This window comes from Ursus maritimus, unplaced genomic scaffold (assembly GCF_017311325.1).
Source record: "Ursus maritimus isolate PB19 unplaced genomic scaffold, ASM1731132v1 scaffold_2, whole genome shotgun sequence".
In the NCBI taxonomy this organism is placed as follows: Eukaryota; Metazoa; Chordata; class Mammalia; order Carnivora; family Ursidae; genus Ursus; species Ursus maritimus.
This window is the reverse complement of record NW_024424452.1, coordinates 64376766-64395794: the sequence shown is the minus strand read 5'-3', so window position 1 is coordinate 64395794 and position 19029 is coordinate 64376766. Positions and strand designations below refer to the sequence as shown.

Here is a 19029-nt window from a genome sequence, read left to right as displayed (position 1 = left end):
CTGGCAGAAGAGTGAGATGGGGACCATCCAGTACTCCACTGACGTTCCCAAGAAAGCGCACAGAGCACAGATACAGAACAGGGATTGCACACCTGGACCATCTTGATCTTCCCGTTGCGCTCCAAGGCGAGGATCAAATACTGGTGTTTTTCCTGGGCTTTCAGGAAAATCAGGCGTCGCAGCCAGTGCTCTTCCTCCTTCCAGTCTTTCCCTTCCGGCAACACTTTCATCTCCTGCCCACTGCCAAAGTCCCAGATTTTAATTGTTCCTGAGCACACAAGAAAAAGACTATGTAGGTACAAGTAATTTATAGAAAGCTTGGCTTTTATCTCAGACAAAAATTGATCTAATTGAAAGCTTTCTGCCAACAATTTATCGTATATTTATTTCCTGCTAAGACTGATGTGTGAGTCTCCTTAGTCTTGCTGTGCACAGAATACATTTCTGTATGCCTTCGTTTGTCACAGGCTGATAAAATTAACAGGACTAGGCAACGTCTTGAAATTTGTGACAGTTTTCTTGAAACACTCGGACTCTCCTAGCTGAGCTTTCTGGCTGAAGTGGATCTTTTCTGCCCTTATTCTTCCAAACCCTCCAGTTTGCTAAATACTCCCCAGTATCTTTCTATTTACCTAATATCATGCCACAATAGTCATTCATAGTAAAAGATCAATCCAATGACATCACATTTCCTAAGGTGTTGATGTGTTTGAAGGCTTTTGCCCCTATTGGGTAATAAAACATTAAAGAGAATTCCAGCACATAGGAATCTATCAAGCTTTGAGTTGTTTTGTCAGTTACATGGGAAGGACATGCAACAGCGGTGTTGAGTTTCTTCTTACATTTGAAATCATACTTTGTTTACAGTTAACTTGGGTCATTTGATTTAAGGGAGCTTGATGAAGGGGCCAGGAGATGTGATAAACAGCGTGGTTGTTGAATGGCTATTTCTAGATCATCACTCCGTGTAGGAATCCTCTTCACGTGGGCTTTTCTGGGGTCACCTCAAGTTTGGAATCTAGTGGACGGCTCCTCACAGCACTTTCCTTCCTTCGCTTGACCCTAATACCACCCCCACTTCGTATCCCCCAGCTCTACTCCTGTTGGACATCCATAACGTTCTCACTGTGCTGTTTTTCTTTCCTTCTGCCAGCTTCTCTCTGTCAGCAATACTCACAACTCCTACCATTTATTTGTTCACAACATCATTAAACACTGACTAAATTTTCCCTCTATACTCAGCACTATGCGAGGAGCTGTGAATGCAAAGTGAACAGGCATGGTTCCTGCCCTTGAGGACTTTATGGTCATGGAGGAACATAGTCATACAAACAGTGAAAAGAGAAATGCTCTCCTTCAGTCCTGGGTGTGTGGCCCACAGTGTCACAGCCCAGATTTCCCGCTACGTTGGGACTTTGGCAGTCAGATTTAATGGGGCAGAGGGCAGGGAGAGGAGTTGGTCAGCTTAGGTTGGGGGGGGGGGATAAGGAAGACTGCTGGCTTGTGAGCAGAGCTGCTCCAAGAGTCAGAGAACCCTACTTTGCAGGGTGACCTAGGATGGTGCAGCATCTTTGTCAGTGACCTCTGAGGAGAACCAACTGCCCAAGTTTAAGGAAATTCTAGACCCTAGCACTAACAATGAGATAGGACTTGCTTGCGTGAAAACAACACCGTCTTAGTCATCTGTATGAACTGCTGATGGTTATGCCTGGTAACAGTTGTGTACATGCTCAGAACTTCTATTATAACTAATTTTCATGTGTGTGTAGAGCAGTTGAAACGGCTTTCTTAAGAACCGTCCCACACGTGGAGCATTGCGTTTATTCATGCCCCATCAACTTAGCATTCATGATTTCTTTTCACGTGTACTGCGATCTGTCACACTTCGAAAATCAGACTTTCACGTCAGGATGTTCACTCATCCCACCAACTGGCTTACAAGCAAGAATTTCTTTAGTAAATATATCTCTAGAATAAATAAACTATGAGTAGTGCATGCAAGTTGGTCATATTGTCTAGATAAAGTAGTTCTTTTGTGGGAAGTCAGAGCAAGGTGAGGTGAAAGGTGAGGCAGGCCGGAGTGCTTAGTTCCAGAAAGTTCTACGCAGTGCTCCATAGCAGGAGGAGCAGCAAGGGACATAACACCACCTGAGCCTGACATCCTCTCGAGTTTGACACGGCACATGCCCCCAAGGAGCTGGGACTCATAAAGGGGTCCAATACAGAATTCTGGGTGTTGTATAACAAAGTTGGCTGGATTTCTGTCTAGTCCCCAGAGCTACTGTCGGTAAAAATATTATCAGCAAGCACGAAGTCTAAACATCCATCTCTTAGCTGATGGTCCCCAAAAGTAAAAGGACAAAAGGAGTCAGTGCAACACAAGTCCTGCCAAAGGTAGAATGAGATACGCGTGAAAGACCTTCACAAACGTTACAGCAATAATACGAATGTGATGTGAGGTACGGTGACAGTACTGTGATGCCCATTCCGTCGGGCAGAGTAGCCTCTCTGTCACGCGGACATATTCCAGCTGGTTCACGCTCTCTCTCTAACCCACACAATGAGTTCCTAGCACAAACTCTCAGGGCACTAAAGCAGGGAGGCCATATTCTGGATGGGAATCTGACCATTGTACGCTCCTGTGGCAAAAAGAAATCCAGTTTCATCAACAGCTGCAGAAGTCAGTTCAACACTGAAGCCATGAGGGTCTAAAATCTGGTATACTTGGAGGCCAGTCTCGAGTTCCCAAACCTGTAGGAAAGAACAAAAAAATCAAATCATCCATATACCCTTCGGCTCTTACGAAAATTTAACAGTATTCAAAACAGCCTCAGAATGGGTACTATGCTCTTCTAAAATCTTTTCCAACATTCTGCCCTGAATGTTGGTTTGATCAAAGAAAGTTCTAAAAGATGCAGTGCCATCTAGTCATTCCTGTGGGATCCTGGAGCGTGTCCGCGGCACACCGAGGTGGCCGAGACAGGCAGCGACTATTTTAGGCAGCCTTGGCTGTGGAGGAAGTAGCCAATTTTGCTACTGTGAGCACGAAGCAAGAGTAGTGGCCAGATAGCAATGTAACCACTGCAAGTACAGCAGACAAAATCAGACTGGATTTATTCCCTGTTGACGCTCACCCAAATTAGCTAGGAGTCGCAGCACAGAATCTCTGGGAACAGCACGGAATCTGAGAGAACCCTGAGGAAGGAGCTCACTGACTTCTCCAAGAAGTGTTCTAATTAGGGACATGGGCCTTGCTCTTGGAGGGGGAGAGAGAGAGACTTCAGAGAAGGCTGTCTGTAATCAGGCTGGGGGTAATCAGAAAATCCAGAAACATGTCAGGATACATCATTCTCTCCCTTTGGAAACACAGTCAAGGCTCTAGACCTTCAGCCTTTCGGTCTAAATCTCTCCTTCTTCGTGGATATGCCATGCTCACATGTAAACTAGACTGCCGGTGAGTAACGAAACTCACTGGCAAGACAGACGGTCACCCTCAAGGTCTGTGGGGCAGAGGCAGCATGAGCAAAGGGCCAGAGATGGGAAGGCCCATTGTCCCTCCAGGGAGCTGAAAGACAGTTGTTGCAGCTGGACTCAAAGAGGGAGAGCAGGACCAGAGGGACCTGGTGGAATCATCTGGAGGCCAACCAAGGGCCACTGGCTGACCTGAATGAGGTCAGTTTGGCCCGAGAGCCCACATTCTCAATCTCTGAGTGCCCCCAGTACAGACAAAGTCCTTAAAGGAGAAGAGAAATGTGTGACATGAACGGGTCTCAGAGGTCACCCATGTTCTGCCTGAAGAATGACTCCTCTTCAACCAACCACTCAAGTATGAAAACTCACCTAGATGCATTCCTTCTCCCCTTCTCCCCTTCCAGAGAAGCCAATTCCCCCCTAGAGGTCAGTATTTCAGGAAAACAGAGTAGGTTTGAGTTTTAGCTTTCCTCTACTTATTCTATGAGGCATTATCAGAACTAGGTGATCGTTAACCGAGCTCCCGAGAGTTTGGCCTGAGAAAATCTCCGCAGATGAGCACAGAAGGTCAGAGATCGAGAGGGGACTTAAAGGGTCTGCAGAGGATGCTCTCTACTGCTCCAGATGTCTCCTTTTGGAGAGCATGCGTGAAATAAAAGGATGGCCCTCTGAAGCAAACACCACCAGCCATCACTGCTAGATGGCTTCAATGGTTGTAATTACAGACGCGCTCAGGATGGCTGCGTACCCCGGCCTCTGGGGAGCTCGGTGATGACATCACACCAACTTCGGTACACATCCCAGCTGTGACGCTTACTAGTTATGCAATCTGGGGCAAGTGGCTTGATCGCCATGAGTCCTGGTTTCCTCATCTTTAAAATGGAACCCTTTATCTGTCCGCACAGAATCAGTGTGAAGATTACATATGATCATGGATTGAAGGTTCTTGGCACATATCCTACCTCTCTGGAAGTTATAGAAACATTACAAATTCCGCTCCCTTCCTTCTTACCATAGCCTCTGCCCATAGCTCGGATATAAAAATCTATCTATCTATCCATCTGTCCATCCATCCATCCACCCTCCCATCTACCCATCCATCCATCCTAGTTACTCCTTCCTTGGTATATTTCCTTTAAAATTCCTATTCCGATAGTAAAAACTAGCTTTATTTATTTAATTGTAGATGCAGCTTAACAGCATGCCGTCTGAGCTGGCTGAAAATACTGGTTTTTCGTGTGTTCGAGAGCGCTTAAAAATAGCTCTACTGTCGAGTCTCATCACACGTGACACTACGTTTACTCAATCACTCAAAGACTTACCTCGAAAAAGAGAAAATTCTGCTTTGCCTTTTTCTTTCTGAAGAGCCAACACATACTTACCCTCATGATGGATTCAGAACAGATAGTAAGTACTTGGTGAAAATATCGGTTGTAAAGCATGATGTTGATTTCTCGTTCGTGAGTGCGAGGGATCTGTCTTGTACCTTGCACCATCCTGGTCAGAGGGTACATGTCCATAACACTCGATCCTGGAACAGAGTGAGAATCTCACAAACACCCAACATCAGAAGTTTGGAATCATGAAGGACTTTTCCCAATCAGTTGTGTTTGGAAACCACCCACCGGCGAGATTAGTAACATCAATTCCTAGGCTATCCAATGAGGGGAAGACACACTTATTTTCTCTAAGACATTTTTTGACAAATAAAGTAAATGTTATTCAGCAAGAGAAAAGCATTCATTGGGGGCGTCATTAATTTTCAAGTGCAGGCCATTTGGATTCATTGATATCCTCTTTTCAGTGATTCCAATTTTTCTATTTTTGTAGAGTCTACATTTTTCCTTCTTGAGAGTGCCTGCCGTGTGCCTCTCCATCTGGTGAATAGTAATCACGGGGATGGGCAGCTTTCTGCGGAAGGTAAGCTTCCATTTAGTGATTGGAATTTATTGTCAGAGAGCCTTTTCTGACCAACAACCGACAAAGCACTCTGTAAACACAGCCTTATTAAATGTAATGAATGAGAATGGTTACACACCCATGCCTGCAATATCAATGTTAAATAAGACTAATTTCCAAATCAACGTGTGGGGAAGCAGGTGGAGAGCAGGTATTCCTTATTTGCATTTTCCTAAGGGTGCTGGTTTGGCTTTACTGGGTTAATACAAAAGGCAAATGTGATTTAACTCTCAAAATCAACCATGCATTCTGTTTTGGTGTAATGTCTAGAAATATAAATAAGAAACTCAAAGCATTTCAAAGATCAAACAAAATGAAACTTCTCTGTTTTACTGATGTGGAGATTAAATTATCAAAGGTCAACACTTTGTATTACGGAGTTTCTCACACTTTCCAATCTCACCTGTAGGAAAAGGAGCCCCAGGAGTTAACGAAGCCCTTTCCTAAGCTGCTTAAAGTTTAAGATAAAGTCTGTTCATCTGTAAAGAACGACTTAAAAGGTTTTTCTGGCAATATTTCTCAGTTCAAATATCCTAATATGGAAATATCAGAGGAATATGGTAGGCAGATAACCAACTCTTGGAACTTCCTGGTAGACCCTTTAACATCATATCGTGACTAGCTCTATTTAGAACTGACAACAACGAAGACAGATATGCTTGTGAACCGGCGGTAATCCTCTATGTTTTGGGCTAGTTACACTACTGCTGTGGACACAATGTGGTTACAGAGAAAGAATGTGGCTTCAGAAGCCAGATGCTTTGGGATTGAATCCCAGCTCTACCTTTTAACCTGCTGGGTTTTTGTTGTTGTTGTTTCATTAGAGAGAGAGAGAGCACGCGCGAGTGCACGTAAGTGGGGTGGGGGGCAGAGGGAGAGAAACTCAACTAGACTCCGCACGGAGCATGGAGCTCAACATGGGGCTTGATCTCACAACCCTGAGATCGTGACCTGAGCCGAAATCAGGAGCTGGATGCTTAACTGACTGAGCCCCCCAGGCACCCCAACCTGGTGTTTTCCTACTAGTCAGTTGAACTGTTTAATATTTGGTGTCATTTATAAACTAGGACAATAATTCCTACCTCCTATGGTTGTGCAGGTGAAATGAAATAAAGTACACGAAAGCACTTTGTAGGAGAACTTCACGAGAGGGCGCCGTCACAACAGAGGAATGATACAAACGACGGCGACAGTAACACTATATTCAAGAAAGCATTTCCAGAATGGGGCGCTGCTGTCATGGGGTTAGAAGATTACTATTGCGGCTTCTTTGGAATCAGAGCATGAAGTAAAGTCTGGGAGACAAGCTTCCTGTAATTCTGATGTCAAGTTGGTGGTTGGAGTCAACGTAAGCGACACACGAGCCGTATGTTTTTGTAAGCAAAGCACTGTCAGAATTACATAAAACTGGGATGCAATCTCCATTTTCCTCCTCTTCCTTTTTCTTCTTCTTTTGTCTTGATACTTGAGTCCTTAATTACTCTGGTGATAAATGGGTTGGAAATGCTGAGCCTACTAATCAGACATGCAAGTGGGGGTACTAGGAGAAAATATGCTGGTAGTTATTAGCATGTTATTTTTGGAAGAACTAATATAGAAGAGGAGTGCTTACACCTAGAATTAAGTTCTGTTTTGCAAGATGTAAAATTATCTGTCAAGCATGAACTGCTAGTTCACTCCTAATCCAGAAAAAAAACCACCCAGGTTAAAAATAATTATATTGTCCACCAGCAGAGATAGCACCAACCATGTCCCTGCCCTAATTAATCCCACGGGAACTCAGAACAGGTGGTTAGTGGGAAAACGCTTAGGAAATGCATTCAGGGTTGGTGTTCCGGAAGGAAGAAGTATTGTTAATATCCTTCATTTTTCATCTGAAGCCTGAAGGCATGCTTGTGAACAGCGTTTAACCTAAATGCGCAGCAGCACCTTTTGTGTCTTTAGGAAGCATGTTTTTAAGAGGCAACAAGTACAGGAGGGAACAAATCTGCTGGTGTCAGCACTGTGGATCTCTCATTTGGGACTCTATCCTCTCTCCACTTTATTGTCTAGATGCAAAGGCGGGTGAGAAGGTCAGCACCTTCTAACTGTCTCAGTACCAGAATGCATGGGGCCAAATTGCCTCACAGAATAAAGGGGACATTGAAGCTGGTGTAGCCACTCAAAGATGGTTCCTATTTCAGCTCCTAAGAGTCAAAACAGAGCTGGTTTTGCCTTTGATGCAGCAACACATCACACACCACTTCTTGCTTTACCCCAGGCCACCTTCCTTGGCTCAAGGACTTGGCGCACTGCCCTGGTTTTTTCAAGCAAGTGCAGTTACACATTTTATCTACCTGGCCATGGAAAGACAGGAAGGAGTGGAGCTGAATTAAATATCTACTGTGATGAATCACAGTTAACACATTCATTCCCCTTCTACTTCTGTTTTTCTTCTGGTTCGTGCTCAAGTGCTAGTTAAAAAAACACTGAAAGTCAAGGTATGAGTTTTGTCTGCCATTAATCGGGTCCACTTACCTGTAATAAGCATGCCGTGATTGGCATCGTATACCATAGAATAGATCTGCATGTCTCCCGGACCTCCGTGGCTGTCATGGAACACTTGCAATAGTGAAAGGGTCTGTATATCCCACACCCTGAAGGCCTGGGAGAAGAAAGAACACAGTTCACCACTCTTACACCTTACATTCCCCACTCAAAGCATTTTCAGAGTCTGCAGTATGTTCTTAACGAACGTGCAGCAACTACGATTTATGTGACGAGCGCACACTTGCTAAACTCCAGTTTGGTTCTTGGTTCAATTATTGTTGGTTAACATCAAAGAAAAAGAGCAGCAGTGATTAAAAATTTGCTTAAAGGAACTGGATTTTTCTATCATTACAGAGAAATATAGTATTTATTATTCTTTAAGAATTTGGAGGACTGATCATGACTTAACAGTTCAAATGAAGACACCTTTCTCCCTACACTACGGATTGGAAATTAGACAGAAGACATATTTTATTTTTTTATTTTTTATTTATTTTTTTAAAAGATTTTATTTATTTATTTGACAGATATAGAGACGGCCAGCGAGAGAGGGAACAGAAGCAGGGGGAGTAGGAGAGAAAGAAGCAGGCTCATAGCGGAGGAGCCTGATATGGGGCTTGATCCCATAACATCGGGATCACGCCCTGAGCCGAAGGCAGACGCTTAACCGCTGTGCCATCCAAGTGCCCCAGACAGAAGACATATTTTAAGTGGAGGGTTTCAAATTGCTCTTTTATGACTTAAGAAGATGGAACATCGGGGCACCTGGGTGGTTCAATTGGTTGAGCGTCCGGCTCTTCATTTCAGCTCAGGTCTTGATCTCAGGGTCTAAGATCAAGCCCGGCATCAGACTCTACGCTCAGCGTGAAGCCTGCTTGAGATTCTCTCTCTTCCTCTCCCTCTGTCCCTTCCCCAACTTGTGCTCTTTCTGTAAACCAATTAATCAATAAAATCTTTTTTTAAAAAAAGAAAAGGATGGAACATCTTACTAAATGAGGTTTCTAAGAGTTTCCCCCTCCTCCTGTCCAGGGATGTAAGAATTACAGAAAGCAGTTTTTACGGATGGGTTAGATACAGTAAGAGTGTGGAGAAATAGGTTATTTAAGCACTCCTTTGAGAAAGGAAAGAACTATGTAATTACCTAAATAGAGCTTGGGTTGTTATAAGAGAATAGAAAGAAAAATAAAGTATAAATTCAGCAAAAGTAGGTCAAGTTTACCCTTTATCACTTGAAATAACTGGTCCGTCTTAGTCTTCTTCATTATTCTGTTTTTGTAAGCAAGTTATAGTGTGATTGAGTTTCAGAAAGAAGTGTGATTTGATCAAAGTGATATTTTCTATCATGCATCCTTGAATAATATTTTCACTTTATAATAGTCATTATTAACCTGTTAAATTGGAATATTTGCTGAGTAAATGAGTGATCACTGTAGAACAAGATATCAAACTTTAAGTAGTTTTGTTAACAGGGAGATAACTGACTTCTTGAGACACTTGTAATTGAGTTAAATGAGTTCAAATCTCACTGTTGCAAAGGCGGTTTGATTCTTTTATGTAGGAGCATAAGGATGTCTAAGTCATGTGAGTTAGGGAGCACTGGTAAGGAGTTTGGCCTCAAATGCAGATCCTGGGGGCGCCTGGGTGGCACAGCGGTTAAGTGTCTGCCTGCGGCTCAGGGCGTGATCCCGGCGTTATGGGATCGAGCCCCATGTCAGGTTCTTTCACTGGGAGCCTGCTTCTTCCTCTCCCACTCCCCCTGCTTGTGTTCCCTCTCTCGCTGGCTGTGTCTCTCTGTCAAATAAATAAATAAAATCTTAAAAAAAAAATGCAGACCCTCGGTAGGCCAGTATTACTCAGAACCCATACGGCTGGAAGTTACTTCCTTTGTTCTAGTAAAAATGCAAATTTGGGGTAGTTGCTAGAATACTGAACCTTTCAGTTTTCTGTATCATAGGTTAAGCAAGTATAATGGACTCTTCATGAATTTAGGTTCAGAGTCCAGAATGAGAGACAAGTAGGAGAAGAACGTGAAAGTAGAATGGAGGAGTGCCAAAGAAACTTATCCCAATTTAAATTGTTTCTGATTGTACTGCTTTGGCCGAGATGCATTCAGGGTTGGCAGGCTTTTTTGCCATATGTATATGCTCTGAATCATGGTTGCTGGAAAGAACAAGGGAAGGGGCAGCAGAGGATTTGGATTTCAGTTCAAGCACATCACTTAAACTCCTGGAGCCTCAGCTTTCTTGTTTCTAGAATGGACGTACAACACCGGCACTCTGTTCTTCACTGAACTGATGTGAGCAGGTTTTAAATCTGTAATGCTTTCTATAGAGCAGGGCTGTTTTCTTTTTTCATATTTCTCTCTTCTTCAGTGTTTGGGTGTTTTGTGTGATTTTAGGGACGGGGTGACTGTTGGGCTGGCAGATCCTGCCGCACCTGTCCTGGGGTCCCACATGTCATCTTTGTCACTGTTATACCAAACTGCTCCCCGTTTCCCAAACCCTCCTTCTCATTCTGGTCTCTGGGCACGGCACCTACTCTTCCTATCATCTGCAATTTCCTTTCAACATCCCCTGCTGTATAGTTAACTGCTACTCTTTCCTCAAATCTCTTATAAAGAGAATTAAGGAGTTACAGTTCCATACGTTCATGCCTTGATGTGCCATTTCTTCTCCAAACACAGAGAAATAGTAAAGAATATATAAAAAAGAGAAAGCAAAAAGAAACAGCAAGTCTTCAAAGCAAGACGCATACGTCTATAGATCCAAGCAAGAGAGACACACGAAGCGAAGGAGGGGCTGCCTCAGAGGCGCGTGCCCGGGATCGGACCGGGCAGGGGCAGCAGGAGAGCCGCCCCAGGCAGGTGGGACCAGAGGCACTGAGCGCTTCATGGCAGAGCCTGGAGCAACTCACTAGTCCAGAACAGGGAGACCGAGCCGCTCTTGTTCACTTCATCTGGAGGTACAGGGTTTAGGAAGCTGTGAGACCAGGGAGCGAGGAGGAACGTGCCTTCGACCAGGAACTAAACCAAGACTACTTCTGGCTCAGCAGCTAGACCTATTTCTACACTGCAGCCCAAGAGGCCAGGCTGGGGAAGTTACAGATATGGAAGACGGAGCCTAGAAACCCGTGTAGAAGAAACTATAATTTTTAGGAAAACTTAGAAGAGGATATCTTTATGAACTGAGTTGAAAACGATTTCTTCAATAAGCACAAAAATCACGAGCCATAAAAGATTGATTCATTCAACTGAGTTAGAATTAAAGCTCTCTGTTCAACCGAAGCCACAACCCCAAAGCCACAAAGGGTAGAAACAAGTCCAATGTTCGTTGGCCAAGGTGATACATGTGTAATGCACATACAACAGAATCCTGTGCCCCAGTTAAAATAAATGAACTAGAGCTGTATGTAATAACGTGGATAAATCTCAAAATATAGTGCTGAGGGGAAAAAAGGAAATTTCAGTAGGATTTATTCACAGAGAACATTGAAACAGGCAAAATAAGAGTATACAAGTTTCAGGACACCTATATATATACTAATGGTATAAAAACATAGTACTTGTTGCAAGTTGAAAAATCCAAAAACTCATCTCCTTTGGACAACTCCCATTGGTCACCCTCCTAATTGAGATGTCCCACCTGTAGATGCCCATAATACCTGTCCACATGAATAGCAATGAGCAACTGTCATATGATGATTTGCTAAGGGTCCTTCTCTACTAAATATAGCTCGCTTGAGAGAGGAACCACATGCTATTTATTTCCCCAGTGTCTTATGTAGAACACATACTTAGTTAGCCTGGTTATTTGGCTGGGTTTGGGTCTGCTCTCTTGTTTATCCCCCGTCTTGGTCCAGGACCTTGTAGGAATTTACAGAAGTGCAGCAATGCAGAGACAGTCAGAACTCAACAGTGTAACTAGATAAATCAATTAATAAATGGGACCACATTAGCAAACATAATTCATTGACTCTGTTTGAAAACTCTACATGTCTATGTGCCAGGAGTGAGGACTGTTTTGATTCAACCAGGTTTCCTGGCTTTTCTTGCAAACTCAATACCAATCACTATTATCCAAATGCATTAATAAAGTGCTCTTTTGGGGGGGGCGCTTAGTAGGTTAAGCATCTGCCTTTGGCTCAGGTCATGATCTTGGGGTCCTGGGATCAAGCCCTGCATCAGCCTCCCCACTCAGCGGGGAATCTGCTTCTCCCTCTCCCTCTGCCCCCCACCGCTCCTGTACTCTCTCTAATAAATAAAACAAAACAAAACAAAATAAAATAAAATAAAATAAAATAAAAGGATTCCTTTTTTTTTCCTTGATGGGTATTTATTATAGAGTGACCTAGAGCAATATATCTGATGTGTAGGAGTTGGCCTGAAATACATAAAAAAGAATTATAAAAAGGTGCAAAACTAACATGACATGCACAATTCCTTATACAGCAAGTAACTCTGGAACTCCGAGCTAGGTGCTACAGAGGCAAACGATCAAGAGAAGCACTATTACAGCTGTTCTTGAACAGACTTTCATCTGGTCGGGAGAGTAGCTACAACACAAGTAATTATCGTGCACTGTAAGAGCTATTTGAACAGATGTTTGAACTGTGCCATGCTAAAACTTGTATTGGCAGAAATTTTTAGAATTGCAGTATCATTTAGATAGAGGGAAGGACCTGGGAATTCAGCATTTCTGATTTGTCAAGGGAAGCTGGGATTTTGCCGGCCCCCCTAATTTTACCCAAGAACTACAAGACATTAGTTAGATTTTAGACCCCAGATGAATCGTATTAGGGCTACATGATTTTACATTGGAAGAGTCTGAAGATATCTGATATTATGACTCTTTTGAGGGTTGACATAGTATTATAGATGAATATTATATTTGAAAATAAATATGTATAACAGTATAGTACAAACAGTAGGCATTCGATGTTACTTGTGTATGAATTCAAAGCAAAGATGCATTTTTTAAGCTCTTACAAATAACAAGAGGAAAAAAATTTTGCCATGCGAAACTAAAACTGTTAATTTTGTTATCTGGTTCCTACATTTTTCCTCTGCGATAACTGGCAAACAGAAATGAAATGAAGCCAGCCAGCATGCCTTTGAAAAATGAACTTTTTAAGGACCAAGTTATCAGATGTGTCTACTAGAAAATTTCAAACTGTACAAACACCACAGTCCCCTTTCCCACCTCCCCACTCCTTCTGGGCTCTCCAGTTCTACTTCTTAGGTTAATCGCTGTTGGCAATATTGCCTCTGGAGGCAGACAAGCTCAGCTGAATCCTCCTTCACCACTTACTCGCTGTGTGACCTTGGGCAAATCACTAAACATCTCTGAGCCTTAGTTTTTACCTTTGTAAGGGAGGTTATACCAGAACCTGTCTTGTGCAGTTGTCACAAACATTAAATGAGGTCACGTGTAGGAAGAGCTCACATCTATGTGAGGGTGCACTTAACTACTTAAATTTACTTCATTCCTTCTAACGGCTGCATAGTGTTCTGTGGTACAGATGCTCTATAATTTATTCTAATTAGTCCCCGGCTGATGGAGCTAGACTTTTTTCTTTTCTTTTCTTGTAGTAAAGTACTAGTGAACCCCTGTATATGCAATTTTTGTATAGTAATCTAGACACACCTGTTTGATAAATTCGTAGAGGTGGAATTTTTGTGTCAAAGGCTGTGAGCATTTTAAGTTTTGCTAGGTTGCCAGATCAACCTTGCCTTTTGAGATTACGATTTTATGACTTCTTGATTTCAAGTTGCAAAACCAGCTTTCATAATTGGCTCCACTTCTCTAGGAGAGCTGAACTGGATGTTTTTGTCATTACTAGGTTTTGCCATCAAAGATTTTTGGTAGTTTTGCCTTATTTACTCAACTAGATTTTTAACTCCTTTTGGGCAGAGATGACATCAAAAGATGTTTAGGCACTGGGCAGGATACAATATGAGGCACTTAGCAGGGGTTCCTATATTGACAGATTCATACTAACACAGTAGAAGTCAAGATTCCTAGTAGGATAGCTCTGAGATACAACCAGTTTACCTGCCAAAGAACTGTGTCAGACGTTTTCAAGAATTATATTTACTAAGACATGAAAGTTAATGTCAACAATATACTCAGATAGTTACTTTAGGTAGTGAATGTGTATGTGTGTACATGCAAACGTGTGTGTGTGTGTGTGTATTTGTGCAAGGGGCAGAGGGTCCTGAAAGCTGATGGAAGTGGAGGGTGCGGCCAAGAGGAAGTAGTCCCACAGGGCAAAACTCAGAAACATCATGGCCCACCTCAAGAAAATGTGCAATGACAGCAGTGTCCCAGGTTATATAACTAGAGGGTGATAGCCACAAACGAAAGGAAACTTCATGTAGGGGCTGGTTCCCCAATGTCTTTGTAGGCACATCAGCTCCCATGGCTCAGAGCCATCAGCAGGGTCTTCTTTTGAAGATGGTCAGTGAGCTGTCGTGGGGTTACAGACTGAAGGAAAACAAAGCCTTTACATAAGCAAAAAGCTTACTTTCTTTGCTTCAGACTCTTCAAGTTGAGTGTGAATCCCAAAACATGTGTCCTCAACTCCTTTCTCTTAGTTTGTACTTTTTCTTCACAATTGGTCACTTACATTTTTTTAGCTGAAGGTTCCTAACGTGTATTGATCTTCCCCAGAAAATTTTCTGACAGTCACTCTGAGGAAAGATCTGACACAAGTTAACTCCTACTCTTGAGGATGTTTCAAATCAGTTTACCCCAAATCGAATGTCCCCAGCAGCAAGGCAAGGACAGAAGGTGGCAAAATGCTGGGAGCAGTAAAATCAGGCTCTCGATCATGGACGCTTCCAGGCATCCAAAAAGCAAGAAAAAAAAAAAAAACACAACTGGAATTTACCTCACATACAATAATCCCATATGGAAAGAAAGCGTAAAGAGCTAAAGCCAGAAAACAGTTCTGATTTTTATAACTTAAGGGAAATATATTTTAAACGGTCAGCTTTTCTTCCTGTCCCTTGGTCTATTTCAAGTACCCACATTTCTTATTCACCAAAGAGAGATGAGCTCCATTTTTCTCTTGGTGAAGTCTTCACGGAGGATGTGATATTTCACTGAGATTTAAAGGGTGGCTAGACTAGCTGGGTATGGGACGAGAGTGACTGCGGACAAAGGCAGGAGAGAAGGAAGACTTTGGGGAAGAGCTGGGTGAGGTTTAGACTATCTGAAAACAAATAAGTAGCAACTAGAAAGGTATCTGGTCCTGACCATGGAGAGCCTTAAACACTAGAAAAGAGAATTTGAACTTTATTTATAAGGCAAGAGATGTCTTTGAAGATATGTAAGAAGGTACTGACAAGGTTGTAAGTGGGTAAGATGATGATTAACATGACAGTGTAACATTTGGGCGATGGGGAGATGGGAGAGACTTAAGTAGGAGGACCACGAGTGCCTTCTAATGTGTCTCCTTCAACTGGGAGCCTGTCAGTGGGTTTGAACTAAGGTCACAGTGTGGGAACAAGAAGGAGGTGCCGGATATGAGAAACGTTCAGAGACTTGGAGACTGGCCAGTGGATGGGGTTAGGGAAGCAAAAGGTTTAAAAGTGACTTTGAAGTTGGTCATGGTTCAGTGGGAAACAAATGATATCCTAACAGCTGGAGGAAGATCAGAAGTCAGGAAAAGATTTGAAGAGGAAAATCAATTCAGTTGTAGATAAGCAGAAATTTTGTAAAGGATAAGTAAGAACCAAATGGCCCTTCGAGGAACCTTGAAGATAGAGACGTTGAACATAACAAGAAGAGAGATGCTGGCTGATGAAAGAAGGTTCTGGACGGGGCAGTATTTGACTAGGAGAACGAGAGCAGGGATTTGATTCAGGAAGCAAGAGAAATGCTTGTTCTTGGGCAGGAGGAAAAGAAGAGAAAGCAGCAAAAAATACAGGAAAAACAGAAATATTTTGAGGTGGAAAAGACAGAAATTAATGAAGCGACCTCGACATTCTCAGCCCAGCAGAAGACAAGGTAGTTTATGGAGAGTGAGGAATGGGGTCAGGGGCTCAGGGAGAGTAGGGACTGTGTTTAACTGTCATGTAGACTTGACAGGTACTGAGCACGAGATGAATATAAATGACTGCGTGGCAAACTATAAGAGACTCTTAAATACAGAGAACAAACAGGGCTGTTGGAGGGGAGGTGGGTGGGGGCATGGGCTAAATGGGTGACGGGGATTAAGAAGGGCACTCGTGAGGAGCACTGGCTGTTGTATGTAAATGATGAATCACTGAATTCTACTCCTGAGACCAATTCTACGCTATATGTTAGCTAACTTGAATTTAAATAAAATATATAGATATCTATATCTATATCTATATCTATATCTATAGATATAGATATAGATATATATAAATGAGTAGCATCGGAAGCACGGGTTTTTGGAAAGCCTCCCCTGTCCCATGCCATGGACCACACCCACAATCCCCATAATCTACACCTGTGTGGCCATAATGGCGGTTCAGCACCAATGCAGATAGATCAACCCAAGTCCCGTCCCCACTATGGAGAGTGGACAGCACCTGCCTTTCTGATAACTGCTGATGTTTATTGAGAACCGCTTGCTAATCTCATTTCATCTTCACATCAACGCTATGAGGAAGGTACTCTGCTAGCCTCCTTGGCAGTCTCAAATAACTCATCCCAGGTCACTACCTGTACCTGTCAGAGTCAGACTTTGACTTAGGTTTGCCCAGTTTTCAAGGCCGTTCTCTTAGCCATGTTGCCTGGGGTCAAGACAGTAGCACCGTCATCACTAAGGACAGTATCTTAGACACGGTCATCAATAGGATGTCGTCCAGCCAATTTGTAGGCCAGGTTGGCAACCCCTCTGGCTTGCCCTGATGTTATTCACCTGGCACCTGGTTTCAGGACACTGCTTCTCGCTCTAAGGCTCGCTCCCAACCTAGTGAACTGCGCCCTTTCTCGGGTTCCCTCATATTGCTTCCGGAGTGAAAATTAAAAAAAAAAAGAAAGAAAGAAAAGCGACTGCTAACCCACTTGCAATCTGTTAGACGTCATCACAGCATGTATATTTCTCTCCTCAGCAGAAAGAAGAAAAATAACCTTTGCTACCTAGACTTGTGCTTGAGAAAGTTGCCAGCCATGGTTCCCCTTGGTTTTGTTAAGGAAATGAAAGGAAATCTGTGTTCCTCCTGGCCTCTGTCGGTGTTGGTCAGCTCTTCAGAAGCAGCAGACGGGGCACGGTGCTGACACGCCTGAGACCTGGGACTGGAATTACAGGGTTCGCGGTTGCAGAGGTGACGGATATCTGGGTGGAAGATCTGCAGAACCAGGAGGATGGATGAAATTTGCTTAAAGGGCTTCAGAAAAGGCATAGCAACCATGTGACTGGCTGACAATTTGGTAAAGCTTGCCGTGATGAAAGCTAGTTTATGAAGAAATTGGAAGGACTGTTAGATGTGTAAAACACCTGCTATTTTTGCTGTCGTGAATGATAGTACCGCTGCTACTGGCGATGACAGCTTCAGCCAAAACACGTATGTGCCCAGTCTGCCGCTCTCTCTGCCTCAGTTGCGCGTATCTCAGATCTTTGTGTGGCTGGTGTCTCTGTCATTCGGGTGTCCCCTTTCACGTCCCCTCCTCAGAGGCGATGTGCAGGCAGCTCGTGACATGTCTTCTGCTCACTGTAATGCTGTCCTCCACTTTATTTGCTACCTTGTTGTCTCTCTTCCCCGAGAAGGGAAACTTCCTGTGAAAAGAGCCTTACCTGCCTCATTCAGCGCTCCCTCTCTGGAACCCAGTAGCACCTAAGAGGTGTCACATAATAAATGCTCAAGAAATAAGTGTTCTGAAGAAGTCATGAATGAGCTCGTTTAATCTCTACCACAGCCCTGTAGGCAAAGCTACACTTTACACACGAAGAAGCCGTGTGGAAAGATACTAAGTGATTTGCCGACTGGAGCCGCTGGGATGCTTGAAGGCACATCAGGTTAAGATGCTCGCTACCTTTACAAGACATTGGAAAGCTGATGTCTTGTGTCTGTTCACCTCTGGGCGTGAGTGGCCTGAATGTTTGCTAGAAAGCTGTCTTTGTTTCCTTGAATTTCTCTAGAGGGAACTCCAGGTCTCAATTCATAGGGCGGTTTAATTTTAGTGCCTCAAAACCTTCACTGTCTTTCCAGTACCATTAAAATTTCTTTGTGATTTAATTAAAATTAGAAATAGTTTCCTTATTATAAAAGCAATGCTTATTTACTATAAAAAATAGATAAGAGAATAAAGAAAAGAAAAAAAACACAAAAAAGAAAAAAATATTTTAATTCATCTATAATCTTGCACCCAGGTAATCACTAGCATCTTGTTAATCACCCTTGGTAATACAGGAGAGCCAAAGATATATGTTAAAATGGGTTAATTTCGGGGCACTGAAGTGGCTCAGCCAGTTAAACATCTAAATCTTGATTTTTGGTTCAGGCATGATCTCCAGATCGTGAGATCGAGCCCCACATTGGGCTCTGAGTTCAGCGAGGAGTCTGCTTGAGATTCTTTCCCTCGCCCTCTGCCCCTCCCCTCCACTCTCTCAAATAAAATGGCTTAGTTTCTTACACACTGTTTCACTATATTTCAAATAATTTATTGTTTAGATATTTTCACATTATTGTTCATCTTTATAATGTTGAAAGTCAGTATGATATTTCTATTATGTGAAAGGATACATTGTAACTTACCGAATGGAGGGGAGGGGGAATTGGAGGAAGGGGGTCACAAGGTATAAACTTCCAGATACAAGATAAGTAAGCACTGGGGATGTCACGTACAGCACGGTGACTGTAGCTGACACTGCTGTGTAGTGTGCAGGGAAGTTGTGGAGAGAGTAGATCTTAAGAGTTCTTACCGCAAGGAGAAACTAACTTTCTTTCTTTCTTTCTTTCTTTCTTTCTTTCTTTCTTTCTTTCTTTCTTTCTTTCTTTCTTTCTTCCTTCCTTCCTTCCTTCCTTCCTTCCTTCCTTCCTTCCTTCCTTTTCTTTCTTTCTCCTTCCTTCCTTCCTTCCTTCCTTCCTTCCTTCCT

General features: G+C 43.0%; 1 protein-coding gene across 1 annotated transcript in view; it reads right to left on the bottom strand.

Moving 5' to 3' along the window:
• The window catches only part of WDR64 (WD repeat domain 64), a 122532-nt gene that overhangs the window by 42169 nt on the left and 61334 nt on the right, over nt 1–19029 (bottom strand). Inside the window, exons 12-15 of the mRNA XM_040636058.1 lie at nt 7948–8074; nt 4854–5002; nt 2628–2751; nt 93–268 (exon numbers count right to left, since the gene is read on the bottom strand). Of these exons, the coding sequence (XP_040491992.1) occupies nt 93–268; nt 2628–2751; nt 4854–5002; nt 7948–8074 (576 nt within the window). The remainder of the gene's footprint in view (nt 1–92; nt 269–2627; nt 2752–4853; nt 5003–7947; nt 8075–19029) is intronic.